This window comes from Solenopsis invicta, chromosome 1, assembly GCF_016802725.1.
Source record: "Solenopsis invicta isolate M01_SB chromosome 1, UNIL_Sinv_3.0, whole genome shotgun sequence".
In the NCBI taxonomy this organism is placed as follows: Eukaryota; Metazoa; Arthropoda; class Insecta; order Hymenoptera; family Formicidae; genus Solenopsis; species Solenopsis invicta.
Window position 1 is genome coordinate 24,950,561 of NC_052664.1, and position 15,986 is coordinate 24,966,546.

The 15,986-nt window shown below is 35.8% G+C and overlaps 1 protein-coding gene across 1 annotated transcript; it reads left to right on the forward strand.

Moving 5' to 3' along the window:
• On the forward strand, positions 1 to 10,379 carry LOC105202052 (innexin inx1). Its single transcript, XM_026132489.2, has 5 exons — positions 1 to 836; positions 1,080 to 2,412; positions 6,555 to 6,662; positions 7,553 to 7,708; positions 8,395 to 10,379. Exons 2-5 carry the CDS (start codon positions 2,164 to 2,166, stop codon positions 8,968 to 8,970), a joined length of 1,089 nt encoding a protein of 362 aa, XP_025988274.1. The 5' UTR covers positions 1 to 836; positions 1,080 to 2,163; the 3' UTR covers positions 8,971 to 10,379.
• The last annotated feature ends 5,607 nt before the right edge of the window (positions 10,380 to 15,986 follow it).

Below are 15,986 nucleotides of genomic sequence, written 5' to 3' on the forward strand. Positions count from 1 at the left end.
AAGAGAGAGAGAGAGAGAGAGAACCTCAGCGTCAAGCCCCCCTCTGTCGGAGACCCTTCTCCGCAACGCGAACCGATCCCCCCCTCGTTCCTCCCTGCCATTCCCGGTGTGTACACGCGTCCGCCGCTCTGTCGGTCCCTTGGTACCCTCGCTGAGCCCCCTGCCGTCCCCTGCGTCCTTTCTCCCCGACTCCCTCCCCCAGACGACACAACAAACAACCGCGACTTCTCAGTTGCCGCTCAAGATACTGCTACGTTTGTACGCACGCACACGCGTGTCATGCCGCGGCACTCTGTGCTGCGATTGTCTCACGATAGTTTCTGTGGGAAAGAAAACGATCGGGGGGAGTAGGGGAGGCGTTTATTTCCTTCGCGAGGAGGAAACACGGGGCACCTAGAGCGGTAGGCTTCGTCGCTGCACAATTTTGTTTCGTGCATCGTGCGTGCACGAAGTGCTCGCATAGTGGGGAAGAGGACGACTTTGTCGGGAAGGGAGATGGACAAAGAGTGAGAGAGAGAGGAAGATAGCGAGAAGGGGAATTGGCGCGATTGACAGTTGGTAGTTAGTGTCGCTTCCTCGATACGCAACGGCGGTGTTCACGAGAGTACTGTAGTTCTGCGAGTTCCCCGCGGATAGTACAAGTAAAAGAGAGAGGGAAACGGAGGAAGGAGGATATCTCGCGTCTTCGAGAAGGGAATCGTAAAGTCTACGACGAGCTTAAAAACTCTACCTTTTGCGCGTTCCGCGATCGCCAATGGGTCGGGAAGGAATCGTCGGTAATCGAGAAAAGTTCGAGAGTAATCTGTTGAGAAATCGAGAGCCGCTAGAGAAAGAAGGTGAGGAAGGACGGAGAGGGGGGAGTCACTAGAAAGATCCTTGTTGATCGAAGGAGCCGCGTTTGTTTACACATCATGTCGCGGTTGGACGCTACACGTTCGGACGTATTTGTCCATTATATTATACCAAATTTTTACAGGATTGCTATTGTCAGACTTTGTGTTAGAATCCCATTCTTTGACTTTTGAGTGCCGAGTTATTTCATTGTGAATGGCCGTAACGTCCATGGTTGATTATTTTAGGGACGGGAGCCATTATTGACTGAAGCCGACTCCAGCGGCCTGGACGCCAACAGGACGCGCGGGTGAACCGCATAGATAATTGCCGAAGCGAAGGATATACTCAAGGGGATAACTATACAAGAAATTCTTCACCTAATTACTGAAGAAGGATAATTGACGAAGAAATTCTCTAGGTAAAGAAAAAGAAGAGAGAGAGAGAGAGAGGTACGAGATATTGAAGCGAAGAAGCGGAACCTTCAAGAGTAAGAGGAAGGGTTCGTGGAAACGGAAGTGGCGAGAAGACCGACGAACACACGACCTGCTCTCCCTCGTGTTAGTCCTTCGCCCCCCCTCCCCCCGCCCCTGCTGCACTTTTATTAGTCGTTCGCTAAATGATTCACGCGGGCACGTGAACCGCCGATCTCTCTCGCAGAAGGAACTGGATCACGTCGAGGAACCTCCTCGGGAACCCGTCCAGCGTGGTTCGGCGACCGATCTCGTACGGAGAGTCGGGGGAAGGAAGGACCCCCGGCGGCGGGGATAGAGGGTTACGGTTAAGCGAAAGAGTGGCTGTAAAAGAAGGGCACGGAAGGAGGGAGAGAAAAAGAGAGATAGGAGAGGGGGCAATAGAAGAGAAGCCAGGCGAAGCGCGGCAGGGTACCGGAGAGAAGGCGAGACGGAAGGAGGAAGAAGGAGGGAGGTAGAGAGGCACGTCGCGTGGACAACCGTGCACGCTCGTGTCTCTCTCTCGTTTCGTTTTGCTGCTTTCGCTCGCGCGAGAGCGCGGTGGATGAGCTACGCTCGTTAGTGCCGGTTGATGGTACGTCCTCCTCGTGGTCTCTCGAGGACAGCACACTTCGAGGACGCTTTCGAGGACAGCACGTGGTGTTGGTGGTGTCAGTTGTGGAAGTGGTGGTCGTCGACGGGGGAACAACGCGCGGTCACAACAACGACGACGACGACGACGACGACGACGACAGCGGCGGCGGCGGCGGTCCAGGTGTTGACGACGAGATCTCGGGGAGGCGTCTTCGTCATTGTCCTGCGTCCTTGAGGAGGACGTCGTCCTCGTGACTCGTCGAGATAACGACACATCGGTGCAATCATGTATAAGTTACTAGGAGGATTGAGCAAGTATCTGAAGCGGCAGGAGATCGTCACGGACTCTGTGGTGTTTCGTATGCACACTCTCTTCACCGCGGTGCTGCTGTTTACGTGCTCCCTAATAATCACAGCTACCCAATTCGTCGGCAATCCGATCTCCTGCATCGTCCAGGGCTTGCCCACGAATGTCATCAACACGTACTGCTGGATTACATCCACGTTCACCATGCCGGATGCGTTCAATCGACAGGTGTGTGTGATTTTCGACTGTAACGATCGTATTTTTATCTTCGCGACGCGAGGAGAAGATCACTCTTGCCGCGCAAATCATCGGTGGATCGCCACCGATCGAGAGCGTCTCGTTAGCTATAAAATAAAAACGTTTGAAATTATTGGAAAAAGAGTCTACGTGTCAAGGTGAACAACACCGAAGAAGATTGCCATTTGTAAAGTTGTTAGGCAAGCATAAAATAGTAAATAAGATACTTTTAGATAGACTCGGTTTGACCTGAAATTTTTATTCTTGGAAATTTTTTTTCACATTAAATTCTCGATTTACCTCGTTAAGATTTCAAGCGCGAGCCACGCGTTTGTATGAAGAATATAAATTTCTCAACACATACAAGTTTGGTTGAAGATCTATAGAATTTTTCGCACGCTGTCGATAGAAACAAAGTTTGATAGTAAAATGATAATACTCTCTAAATTCTTTGGAGTAGAAATTTAAATGACCGGATTTTCACTCTTTTAGAGTGAGGTTCTACTCCAAAAGAGTGAGATCCCACTCCAAAGAATTTAGAGAGTAGGTTGTGATTTCGTGTCATCTACTACAATTTCTGCTCGAATTCGTATGCAATTTGCTAATAGAAAAATGTTTTTGCCGATAAATTTGCTAGTTGATAATTTTTTAACTAAATATTGAGTTGGTTTAGTTAATTTTTGAACAGTTTTCGGTAAAAGGGAGGGACCGTAGGGATGCTGGTAAGCATCAAAATTATTAAATTTATTAACAATTTAATTTCGCGATTTTTACCGTGGATATTTCATTGTATGTTAATAAAATTAGGAGAATTAATTAAATTAGCGCAGCGTAACTGCTAACGTCTGTTGCATTACAATAGCGCGTTGTGCACATATCCTGAGTGGGTAAACATGGTCGCACACTATTTCTTCATTCACCAATAAATTCTTTTTAACCCACCGTGAATTCCAACCGGAAATTTGGAAACCCAGGCAAATTTTCAGTCTTAACAAATTAAAAAAATAAAGCTCATAATGTACAAATGCAATCAAAGACTAATACGATCCAACAACGAGCCACTTCAAATGGAAAAAGAATTTATTAATTATCGATTCATCACTAATCGAACATTAAATAATCAATAATTACATAAACGTTTCGAAATTTAGTCCTTCAGTATAAAGAATATTCTATTTCAATTTATTATTCAAATTATTCTGCCTGAAATTCGGGCACCTACAGAAAAAAAGGGAATACATTTCGGATCAAACGATTGTGAAATCGTATTCTGGATTGTTGAAAGAGTATAATTTTTTTTCTCGGATTTTTCTTTCGGATTTTTCAAAACTCCGAAATCTTTTCAAAAGAACACTATTAGACACCAATGACTTGATTGGACTAGGAAAGCAGCGGAAAAAACGTTGGATCACGGATTAAAATTACGAAAGGATCTTCACAGTCTCTTTGTCGATCGTGTATTAATTTAAGCCAGCACAGTTGATTTACTCGGTGAATATCTGTGGAGAGAATTTAACGGTATAAAAGAAATGATTAACGAGCCCCCCCCCAATCATTGGTTATATAACCACATTGATGACATAAAACTTTAATTTACTTAGAAAGTGCATTCTTAGTACGCATTATCTTCTTGCGAGAATTTAATCACGCCATTCCTTAGACGTGACTTATTTTGTAAACCTTTTTTTTCCTATTTTGAAGTACGTAGAACTCACTCGTTGTTCATCAAGCAGGTTCTATAAATATCGTCTCTATTGACATCCGCCGACATTCCATCGTCATCGAATAAAAGCTGCATGTACGAACCCATATCACGAAGCTATTATACATGGAAATCAAATACTGATCGTATTACCAGCTGACGAGCGTGACTAATCCTTATTGTAATTTCTTTTTCAAAAAATTATAACATTTGAATATTACAACATTTGAAATAGCTCTACACCCGTTCAAGGTTGCTTTCGGAAACCCCGAATGCACTCGGATATCATTTTATTTTTGTTTAACATTTGATAAACAACAAGGATATATAGATCCTTGATGTATATATTATTATAATGATATCTCTGATGTTTCTCAACATAGCTCGAGAGTTTATTATTTTTGAATATTCTAGATTACGATCGAAGTATCACGGTTTCACCTCTATTGCATCACTCCATATGTAATATCCTTCTCGATACCCGATACCGTTTCACGGTTAAAGATTTACGGCTTCGATCCAATAGATTGGGTACACAATCAGCATTTGATTTCCATATGAACCCAATACATGGTGTCGCAATTTGTATGCAACACTGACAAATTTAAGAATTAAAGCCGTTCGAATTTCTACGATTGAAGCACAAAATTATTACAAATATTGAGTTTGCCGCGCACGGTCGGCGGAAATAAAGTTTGAGATCAGCAGAAACGCTACTGATATTTTCGCTCGAAAGAATTTGAAGATCGTCAGATTACGCGAGGATAAGCAGAGGAAATGTCCATTATGGCTAATAAGCTAAAGATAATGTCGGAAATAAGCGATCAGCCACGTTTTTAATTGAAAATATGGCTGAGACAATTGAATTTCGAACGATATGTACACTGAGAGAAAAAATTCCTAAATTTTAAATATTCGAATAGCATTAATAAAATATTTACTTATATAAATATTAAACGTATACTAAAATTCGTTTAACTAAATATTGAGTTGGTTTAGTTAATTTTTGAACAGTTTTTTGATAAAAGAGAGAGATCGCAGAGATGCTCGTAAGCATCCAAATTATTAATTGTAAGTTGATTAGCAATTTAATTTCGTGATATTACATTTCTTGGTGGTTCTTAAAAGCTACGTTTTAAATCCGGCATAGTTTGAGGATTAAGGATTTGTAAATTCACCTAAAAAATTATTATTGTGAATATCAAGATCTGCTTTCAACCGGTTACATAAATATTTCAATTTTTTAAAGTATTGAAAAATTAATCTGATTAATTTAAAAATAATACAGATCTAAAAATATTTTTGTTAAACTATTTAAAATGATTACGAAGGATGTTCAAGCGTGATAAAAGAATGTTGCCATTCTAGCAATCACACGTCTGAGTATTCTACATAAATATTTTGTTAGTTTAACCAAATTACTTTCAGTTCGGTTTTTAACTAATTGTAAGTTTTCGACACTTTTAGCAAAACCGTTAATTAAAAAAAAAACGAAACAATTTTGTGAATTATTCTGTTATCTATACAAATTGAATAAATGATCACTTTTAGTAAAACCATTCCTTTCCGTGCACAGGAACATCGATGTGAAACCAAAGGAAATAATTTCATACCCAAATTATTTCTTACCAAAATTTATGCATGTGAATATTAAGAAATCGTATAAAATCAAGAGCATAAACATAGGTATATCTGGGTGTTTTTCATACGAATCTTCTGCAAGTTGTACTTTGAAATTTAGTCGTCGACGTATTTATAGAAGTGTAAATTGATAAGTCGCCTTTACGAACGTGGAAAAAAAAATTACACGTGTTGATGAAAATTACCATATTGATCACCGAGCGGATTTCTCTCGATCACCTTTGCGAGAAGCTGAAGTTATTTTTATGTTCACTCTGTTATGTTATAAATGCAATCTTTGATAAATGTATTTATCAAAGATTGCATTTCTAACACAGCTTCTCTCTTTTATTAATCCTATAGCGGCGATGTTACTTTTAAGATAAAAGAGTGTATTAGTGCAATGAACTGGTAACATGCGCATCGATTGTATCAACGATCCCAATTAGAGTATCGTGTCCCTTGCGATATCCTAATCAGCGAAACGTAAATACAGAAACAAACGAGTATAATTTATAATACTGATGATTGTATTTTAATGTATGGCCTTCGAACGCACTTGATCTTTCTGATTGAAATCCGCGCAATCAACGAAATATTCAGATCGTTTAGCCTGCGCATTGATACGCAAAAAAGATTCGTGTTGTCTCAACGAAGACCCAAAGTGCCATCACTTCTAATGAAACGATATAGAGCACGGCGGGAGGCGAAGGTTTCTCATTATCTACATTTAAGGAGCGTCAAATGGCTTTATCGCGCGTTAGGATGCACATATCGTTATCGTCGCGCCGCTAAGGTCTCGTGTTTCCAGGTTGGTATCCATGTCGCCCATCCTGGAGTGGCCAACGACTTCGGAGACATCACCGCGAGGAAATACTACCCGTACTATCAGTGGGTCTGCTTTGTGCTGTTCTTCCAGGTAGGCAGTGAACTCCTCCCTCACCCCCTTTTTTTATCAGCGATCTTGCCACACGTGCGACACGGCGAACGTGCGCCATGCAAAGAGGAGGAAGACTCCCCTCGGAGGTCTCCTCATTGTTGTCCCTTCTTCATGCACATCCACTTGTCTTTCCGCTGATCCGCGCTTGTCCTTTACGTCTGGTGGCCGACTGCGGCCCACGTGCGGACCCATGCGTAGGAGAACATAAATAATCGCTTTGATACCCTTCCGCAAAGATTGGTACAGTTATCATTGCGAGACGGATGTAGATTGCAAACAATGTATGGAACGTTAAGCTTCAGTTTACTTTGATGCATGTATCAACGGGAAGAATTCTATATTTTATATTAGAGTTCAATGCATGTACAAGAAATAATTGTAAAGAAAAGTAGTGTTCAATTTCCGAATCCGTTTTTGCGCGCTTTGTTGATAAATTTTGTATTTGTAATGTACAATAATTTAGAAAAATTTAACTCGGTTTTTATAACTTATAGTGAATTACATGTAATGTTTATTTGTCTGGCTAGCTTTTTGTTAAAGATGTTTTGTTGGTATGCAATATCTAAAAGTTGTCGAAATTTAAAAACTACAGGCTCTTGAAATGATTCGCTTTACTTTCCCCGAACACAGCAAAACTAGGCCTTTTTGTTACATTCTTCTTTGCAAATAAGAACTACGAAACGTGATTTTATATAAGAATTAAGAGTAAAAAAAAACAAAATAATTTTTAAACTTGTTAAAAAATTGTGTTCAAATTTAATACAGGTACTTAAACGTATAAATTGAATAATTTTAGAATAAAATGTTTATATTTTTTTTAATGCTTTAAGATGTGACATATATAATCTTAACACATGTATTCTTAACAGGCAGTTATGTGCTACGTACCACAATGGCTGTGGAAGGCTTGGGAAGGCGGCCTGATAGAGGCGTTGGCCAAGGGAATGAATTACGGCATAGACAGCAAGGAAAATTTAACGAAGAAGAAAAGCCTCGTCATGGATTACTTAATGATGCATATCAGAGTAAGAACACGAAACAAATCTATAAATTTGATTAAATTTTGGCTTGGAAGATAAAAAAAATTAGCTAATGTGAGAAAAAAAATTTTGAGAAGATAGAAACTGATTCATTATTTAACTGGTATCTTGTCAATCTTGGTGGTCACTGATAATTACTTATTGGGTTACAATAACATCTTACGTGTCATTACTATCGTTAGTCATAATATTTCCGTATTAGAATGTTTTCAAAATACAGTGGGAGATTAGGTTTAAACTTACTGATAATCGAATTTGAAAGTTATTAAGGGGAGCAAAGTTTATGAACACTTAAATTAAATATTTAAGGAGAAATATTCATTTTTATAAGATTTTATAAACGCAAGTGTTAAAAAACTAGTAAATTTTTATCTGAATCGTTTAGATGCAACCATAATTTTTTGCAATATAAAATACCTAGTAAATTGTAATCTGAGATCTTCTTAAATGAAACGTTAATTTCCTATAACGGAACTAGGTTGCCCTCTGTATGTTGCATTTAGTCGATTATGCGACATGTCGCGGCGAGTGTCACTTAGATGGAATGTTGGAGGACGATCAAGGAGGAAAAGGGAGGGGGAACGTATAACGGGAGGGAGACGATCGCGTTAAGGCCAATTCTCCTCATTGAGTCCAATTTGCTTTAATTCAGCGACGAATTGTGCTTTCAGAATCACAACACGTACGTGTATCGGTACTTCGCCTGCGAGGTTCTGTGTCTCATCAATATAATCTTTCAACTTTATATAATGAACCGATTCTTCGATGGCGAATTCCTCAGCTACGGTTGGCGAGTATTGCAGTTATCGGACATACCGCAAGAGGAACGAATTGATCCCATGGTCTACGTATTTCCTCGCGTTACCAAGTGCCTATTCCATAAGTACGGACCTTCGGGCACAATACAGCAGCACGATTCCCTCTGTATTCTGCCGTTAAATATCGTCAACGAGAAGACGTACATTTTCATTTGGTTCTGGTTCTTTATATTGGCCGTCTTGTTAATCACCCAGATATTATATCGAGCGATGATTATTTTCGCTCCATTTATACGACCGAAACTGCTGCACTTGTCGACGAGAGTACTGCCCATCGAGACTTGCCAGAGCGTCAGCAGAAAAGTTGACCTCGGTGATTGGTGGATACTTTACATTCTTTCAAGCAATATGGACTCGCTCATCTACAGGGATTTCCTTATGGAATTCACAAAGAAGATGGGTGATGCTAGCTCGAAGGCCCTCGCGTAAGCGCGAGCTCTTAGACGCGCACTTTGCGCTGTTTATTGTATAGTAAAATTATTTAGTTTAAATATACATCGATATATCTGGACTGACTCGCACCTCGCGGCATGTTCCTGAAAATATAGGACTTAACAATAACGAGAACGACCAAACATAGATCTTTTACGCTAGGACATTACATATATTATATATATATATATATATATATATATATATATATATATATATATATATATATATATATATTATATTTTTGTATATCATAATGTAGCGGAATTCAAATTTAGATATGCGAGAAACAAAATCCAATTTAAATCTCAATTTCTCTCGCGTATCTATCAGTGATTGGGTATTATTATTCAGCCCTTCTTTATATATCAGTGATTCAGGATTATTATTCAGCTCTTCTAACTTTTAAAAACTATAGATACAAAGAAATGCACATTACCGATTAATTGTGTCGTTACGTTATTTTATTTTGTTATGTGTTTTGCTTTAGCCATTTACTTGTTTAAAAGTTAGAAGAATAATCTGAATCATGTAACTAATTTTCTCAAAGCATCATATAACATCTAAGCATATATATGTTTATTTCATTTTACCATTTTTTAAATACATACTTTTATATTGGAACATGAGGGCATCTCGCATCAGAAAATTATAGAAGATAAATTACTGGATGGTACCGGAATTCTTGGTCTCAATTTTGACGTACCGTCCAGTGTAATTTATCTTCTTTCTGTAATTTTCTGTCGCAAATTACCCACTCGTTCCAAACGTGTTTCTGTAATACTTTCGCTGCCAACCGGTTGCGTCATCTTGGACCGCAAGAAAACCGCATTTGCAATACGGCCGTAGCATGACTAGTTATAATGGTTACTGTATATGCAGATTGTGACGACCAAAAATATAGGGAATACTGACAGCTTTTTCTTCAAGCTACTACTTTAACGGCCGCATCGGTATTCATCTGTCGGTCGCAGTTACGTGCATGATTATGTTATGTAAGATGTGATAAATAGTGGTAACATAGTTTCTCGAGAGAACTAAAGGTAGAAATTGAGACAATGAAAGAGACACAGAAGAAAACTTTGTTATCAGATCGGCAATAAAGTTTTTTCTGTCTGTGTCTTTCTCTTTCTTTTCATCTTTGAGTGTCAGCACACTTTGCGCGAGATTTTTTGCCCGTTTGTGTTCTACGGACAACACGCTGTTGTCAGATAAGACTTCCATTCGGAATTGTGAACTCGTTCGTTCGTAAATTTCCTAGCGTATAAGTTTTCTTGTATCTGCGTGCAAAGATATGCAAAGATATGCAAAGATTTTTATTGTACTGCGTGCAAAGATATGCAAAGATCTTTTTTATTGTATTGCGTGCAAAGATGTGCAAAGATTAAAGATTCTGAATGACTTAAGCTTGTGGTTTTTCTGCCTTGAGCATTTTGTAGGACAACGCGGAGATTTCAACGCGACGCTTGTTGACGCAACTTGCGATAAAGGTCCTTACACACCGTGACACATGGATTATATTTGGCTAAAATGAGTTTCACAGCATGTTTGGTTGCTGAATTTAGGGACAAAAACTTGCGACGTCACTCCACCGTTTTTTGTTTCAAATGATGGAATATGATTTATAATAGTTTCAGTATGTGAATCTGCTTATTGCATCATATTATAAAATGGAATATGTTAAAACAATAAATACGATAGTTACATTTAAACGATAAATTTATTGAGAGAAATCAAATATGTGTAATATTGGAAGTAATATTTATTGTTCTTCTTATAATTATTACGAAAATATATTTAACTTTTTTATTGAAACTCGGTCAAATACAAGTAAATAGAATGCAAAATAACAAAATAGTAATTATTTGATTTGATTGATTTATGTATTTAACTCGTTACATTTTATATTGATGAATAAAGTATAAAAATCAAAATGAGATTTTAATTTAAGTAGACTTGTAATATCAATAATAAAATATTCGTTATTCGTAAAAATATCTAATAAGAGAAAAATATTGTAGATGCAATCGTTAAAAGATATCTGCAAAATATTAATGATTGTTTTTACACTGCCAGATATGAACACGACTCGCTTTATGTCGGGATTGTAACGTTTCTATTCACCATTAAGCAGACGCGTAAACACATTCATACGATTTGATGACGCATTTTCTACTTGTCTGTGAATAAATTAAACTTCAAACAGTTCTGATAAGTTACGCATTACACAAAGACTGAAACTATATGATTAGAAAGAATTCTTTTAGAAGTGTTACAAGATTTTTAAAAAATTTGAAGTAACGTAAAATAAAAGTTTTTTAATATTTATTATCAATATTTTAGAAGATTTTTAAGTATTAATCATTTAATTGTATAAATTAATAATTTAATAATGGTCATGTCAAGCGAGTCATTTTTTCAAATCTCGTAATTGATTATAAATTATTAAGTAACTTTTGTTGAAACAAAAGTAACGTGTTAAAAGCATTATTTATATTAAATTAGAATGTCATAAATTCGTACATTACCATAATATAGCTGAATAATTATAATATGGATTGTCAAATTTGATATTTAATTTGTAAATTAAATTTTTATAAAATGCTAAAAAAATATTGTTTTTTTACAAAGGTATGTACTTTTTATTTTATAAGTCCATGCTTATTATTTTACAATTTAAAATTAAAAAATTTTTAGATAAAGGGTTGATATATTAAAATATAAAAGTAATAAAGGTAAAAGATATTTTGTTTAAAATTAACTTTGTTAATCAAATTGCAAGTTATAAACCTTTAATTCTTTGTTTAACTTTCGATATTTTAATTACCCACTGTTGCCTATTTAGTAATTATATAATGTACTAACTACATTAAAACTGAAAAAAATTGCGATTCTAACTCACATCGATAATCAAGAAAAGAAATTTTACGCGCACGCCTTATTTTATTTTTACTCATTTGGACTCATACCTAAATTATCGCAGATTTGCTGCGCTCAAGCGAGAAGCAGACAGACAATCGTATATGTCAGATTTCTTTTTGCTAACCGACGTTACTCGAAACTCGAAATGTGAGCACATCTCAGCATACGTCGAACAACGAACATCGTGATGACTTGGGTCAGAGCACTTTACATCTTAGATTTATGCAGCGTCTGTAATATCTGTCTCATGTACATATTAAAGAAACGATGAAATTAGATTTAAATGCTATTGCTAACAAACTTTTAAATCAAAAAATAAAATTTAGGGGAGGGGGGTGGGTGTTTATGTTTTTTATATAGAAAAAAACCATTAAACTTTTTCGATTTTATAAATTAAATATTCTGTACATTTTGTCTTACATATAAAGGTATATAATTCACATATTTTTGTATACTTTATAACCTCTCTGATAATATAAAGAAAGACTTTAAAAAAGGTCATTTAAAAATAAAAAATTAATTTTATTCAATAATTCATATATAAATATTGCTTTTTAATAATAATTTTAATTCGATTATATTAAGGTAATATGTATATTATTTTCATGATAATAAATTTGGGAAATGGATATTAAACAAAATATAAATTGTATACTATGTATATGACAAATGTATAATATGAGTATGTATAAGTTAAAATCAAAGATGCAAAATATTTTTGTTTTTACCTGATTCACCGTAATTTCAGCGTATTTCATATAATTATTTATACACGTTTATATAATTAATTATAGAGACATGACATTATTTACAAGCAGAACGCTTGATGTAAGAATCATTACTAGCATAATACGATCGTGATTTGCGAACATGTCATAGTAGAAGAACAAAGGCTTGCAAACGATTCTACGATATAATAATGATACTGACTATGATACTGATGTTCTTTAGCAATAATTCACATGCTGTAACGAGAAACAAGATTTGATTTTAAACTTTTAAAAAGTATCTGAATTAATTATCACGTGCAATAAAAATGATCACAAAATTGATAAATTAAAATGATGAAGAATGAGATAAAATACTCCAAAATTAAATAAAGTAAAATCAATTCTAAATATTTTTAAATTTATGGCATTTGATTAAAAGCTATAATATCATTACGTGTATGACTTTATTTAAAAATTTTTATTTCTCTTATCAAGGCCTGTGTAAATTTCAGCTTTATATTTCATTTATATACCATATAATAATTACTTTGCATGTGTTTTCAAAAAATGAAAATTAATCGAACGTTTAATGTTCATTGTAGTGAGATAATTTTCAATTGTTTTTCTCTCAGTTTATATTTTACAGTTTTGCATTATGATATATTTATTGTACAAATAATGTGTAAATCAATTATATCTTTGCAATAAATTAAAAAAAAATTTTATTAGTATAAAGAGATACATAAAAAAATAAAAAAAAAAGAATATATAATCAAATTATATAAGCAATTTTTTCTCATTTTCTTACACAAACCTCACTTTTTTTATATATAAAACAAAAAAAACAATATAAAAATTATTTCATTCTTTTAATTTTTTTTCAATTTATATTATTTTCCTTATATAAACTGTACAAGAAAAAGGAAGTATTTGTTTATATATAAATACTTTTAGTGTGTACTTATATAAAAATATAATAAAAAGCTTTAAAAGTATACCATAAACTTATATTTATGAAGATCATTTAATAATAAATAATATTATCGTAAACTGTTATAATAGATAATATTAGTTTTATATCTCCGTTAGATTATTAATATCAGAATAAAATAAAATATAAATTATTCTTTAAATATAATTATAAAAACATTTATTATTAAATTAAATATAATAAAATTATACGGATGCGGTAAATGCGGTAAAATTATGCAGACTTATTAAATTATTGATTTGAATATGGTAAACTAAAATTACGGATTTATTACACAAAGAAGATAGCTTTGTTCTAGGCGCCCTCTGTTCAACATCTATTACTCAATGTCCATGTCGGTAAATACAGTTGTTGGAATTTGTCAATTTACCGACTGGTCGATCGTCAATCGATTAACAAAAAAAAAACATTGCTACATGAAATGTGTAATACGTAAAATAAATTTAACACCTGTATATTAAAAATCATATTAAAGAAACTTGTTTTTCTTTTATTCGTTTGAAGAAATCTATTTTTTTTTCTATGTTTGAATTTGTTTCTTGATAAAAGAAAATTAGATGCACTTTTTGTCCTATTTTAATTTATATTTTTTTAAGTGCTGAAATATAATTTTAGGTGCTTTTTTTATTAATGTAAAATAGGAAGTATTATGATACTTATTAGCGTCGCAACGTAATCAATTTTGGTCGCAAATTTAGCACAAATATAATTGACTACCTAAGTGTTAATAAATGAATAGTGTTAATAATGAAAATATTACTAATGAGATAAATTAACAACTATTTGATACATTATTAATATCGTTATAATATATTCTTTTCTTTCTTGCCTCTTTACTCACATAATATATTTTCATAAGATAAATAATTAACAATTACTAGAAAATATATAATTAACGAACAAATAAGATTAAATAAAGTCATAATTATTTGTGCAAACAATATAAAAATTTACAAAATTATATTTATATTAATTATTTTATTTATTTTATAAATATTTCGTAACCTTAGAGAGATTGAACAGATTATAAAGATTTATCATAAATATATGTTATAAAAATATTTATAATATAAAATGTCACTGTATAAAATGTTACTATCAATATTTATCTTTTATTTAAATAATGTAAATAATATTTGATCTATATTTTAATGACATGTTAAATAAAGATTTTGTTTTTTTCCTCCATGTACATAAAATATTCATATAATGTTATTAAAAAATGAATAATGATAAATATTTATAAATATTTATCATAAACATCGCGTGCAGTCTGGGCACTCGTGACACGCGTACGATATATTTTTTTAGACAATGAAGAACTCAAAGAGCCAAATTATCGCGCAAATGTAGAACCTACACACGTGCACTGAACATTATCGGAACGTTATAAATAAATAGGGATCGTTCGATTCGTTTACTACGTCTAGTTTATTTAATGACGCGATTTTTCGACGATACTCCGGATGTCCTCGATGCCGTTAGCATCAGCAAATAATGGACCCCGGGAAATACGCGGGATACTTGGTAAATAAATGATGTGAACACCGCGTCAGTCCGATACGACGTGATAGACATGTCGTTTATGTATTTAATTGTGATCAAGCGCGTAATTGGTGCCTACCGCAAAGACGGATTCTCGTGGCTGTCTTGTTTCCCATCCGTATAATTCGAAGGCACAATAATTCGACGTATAAGAGACAGACTTCCGGAATGTAATCGTTAAACAATCTCAATGTAATCCAGCATACAACGCACGCTGTCGTGCGTTATTTTTGGCATTGTCGAGATTTGTGTGTCGAGTAATAAAAATTGGAGGATAAAAGTGATTGGTCCTAAATTAGGGTAAGCGACGAGTAAGCCCGCGGTGGTGGACGCGGCGCGGCGCGGCGCAGCGGCGGCGGCGAGGAGTCTCTCGCGTCGCCGACGAGGCGAACGCGCTCCCGGCGCAACGCTCGCCCGCTAGCAGCACGCTCGGTTCGGGTTCGGCGTTTCTATTCCTGGAGCATGCCGACTCCTCGTCTCCTCGGCTCCTAAGCGGAGCCGTGTGCCGTGCCGTGCCATGCCATGCCGTGTGTGTGCGCCCCGGCTACGAGCCGAGAACGCGCGCCAGTGCGAGCGAGTCCGCCCGCGCGGATCCGAGCGTGTGGGTTACGCGTGTGTCTGCTGCGCGTGTTGCGGCGCCGGAAATGTGCGTGCGCGTGCGACGAAATCGACGGGAGCGTGGACGTGGACAGGACGCCGACGACGACGACGACGCTGCCGCTGCCGCACGCCGACGAGCATCAGGAGGAAAAGGAGGAGGAGGAGGAAGAGGAGGACGAGGACGTAGCCGAGGCCGTCGACGCGAACGCGCCGCGACCATCACGATCCACCGCGGCTGATCGTCG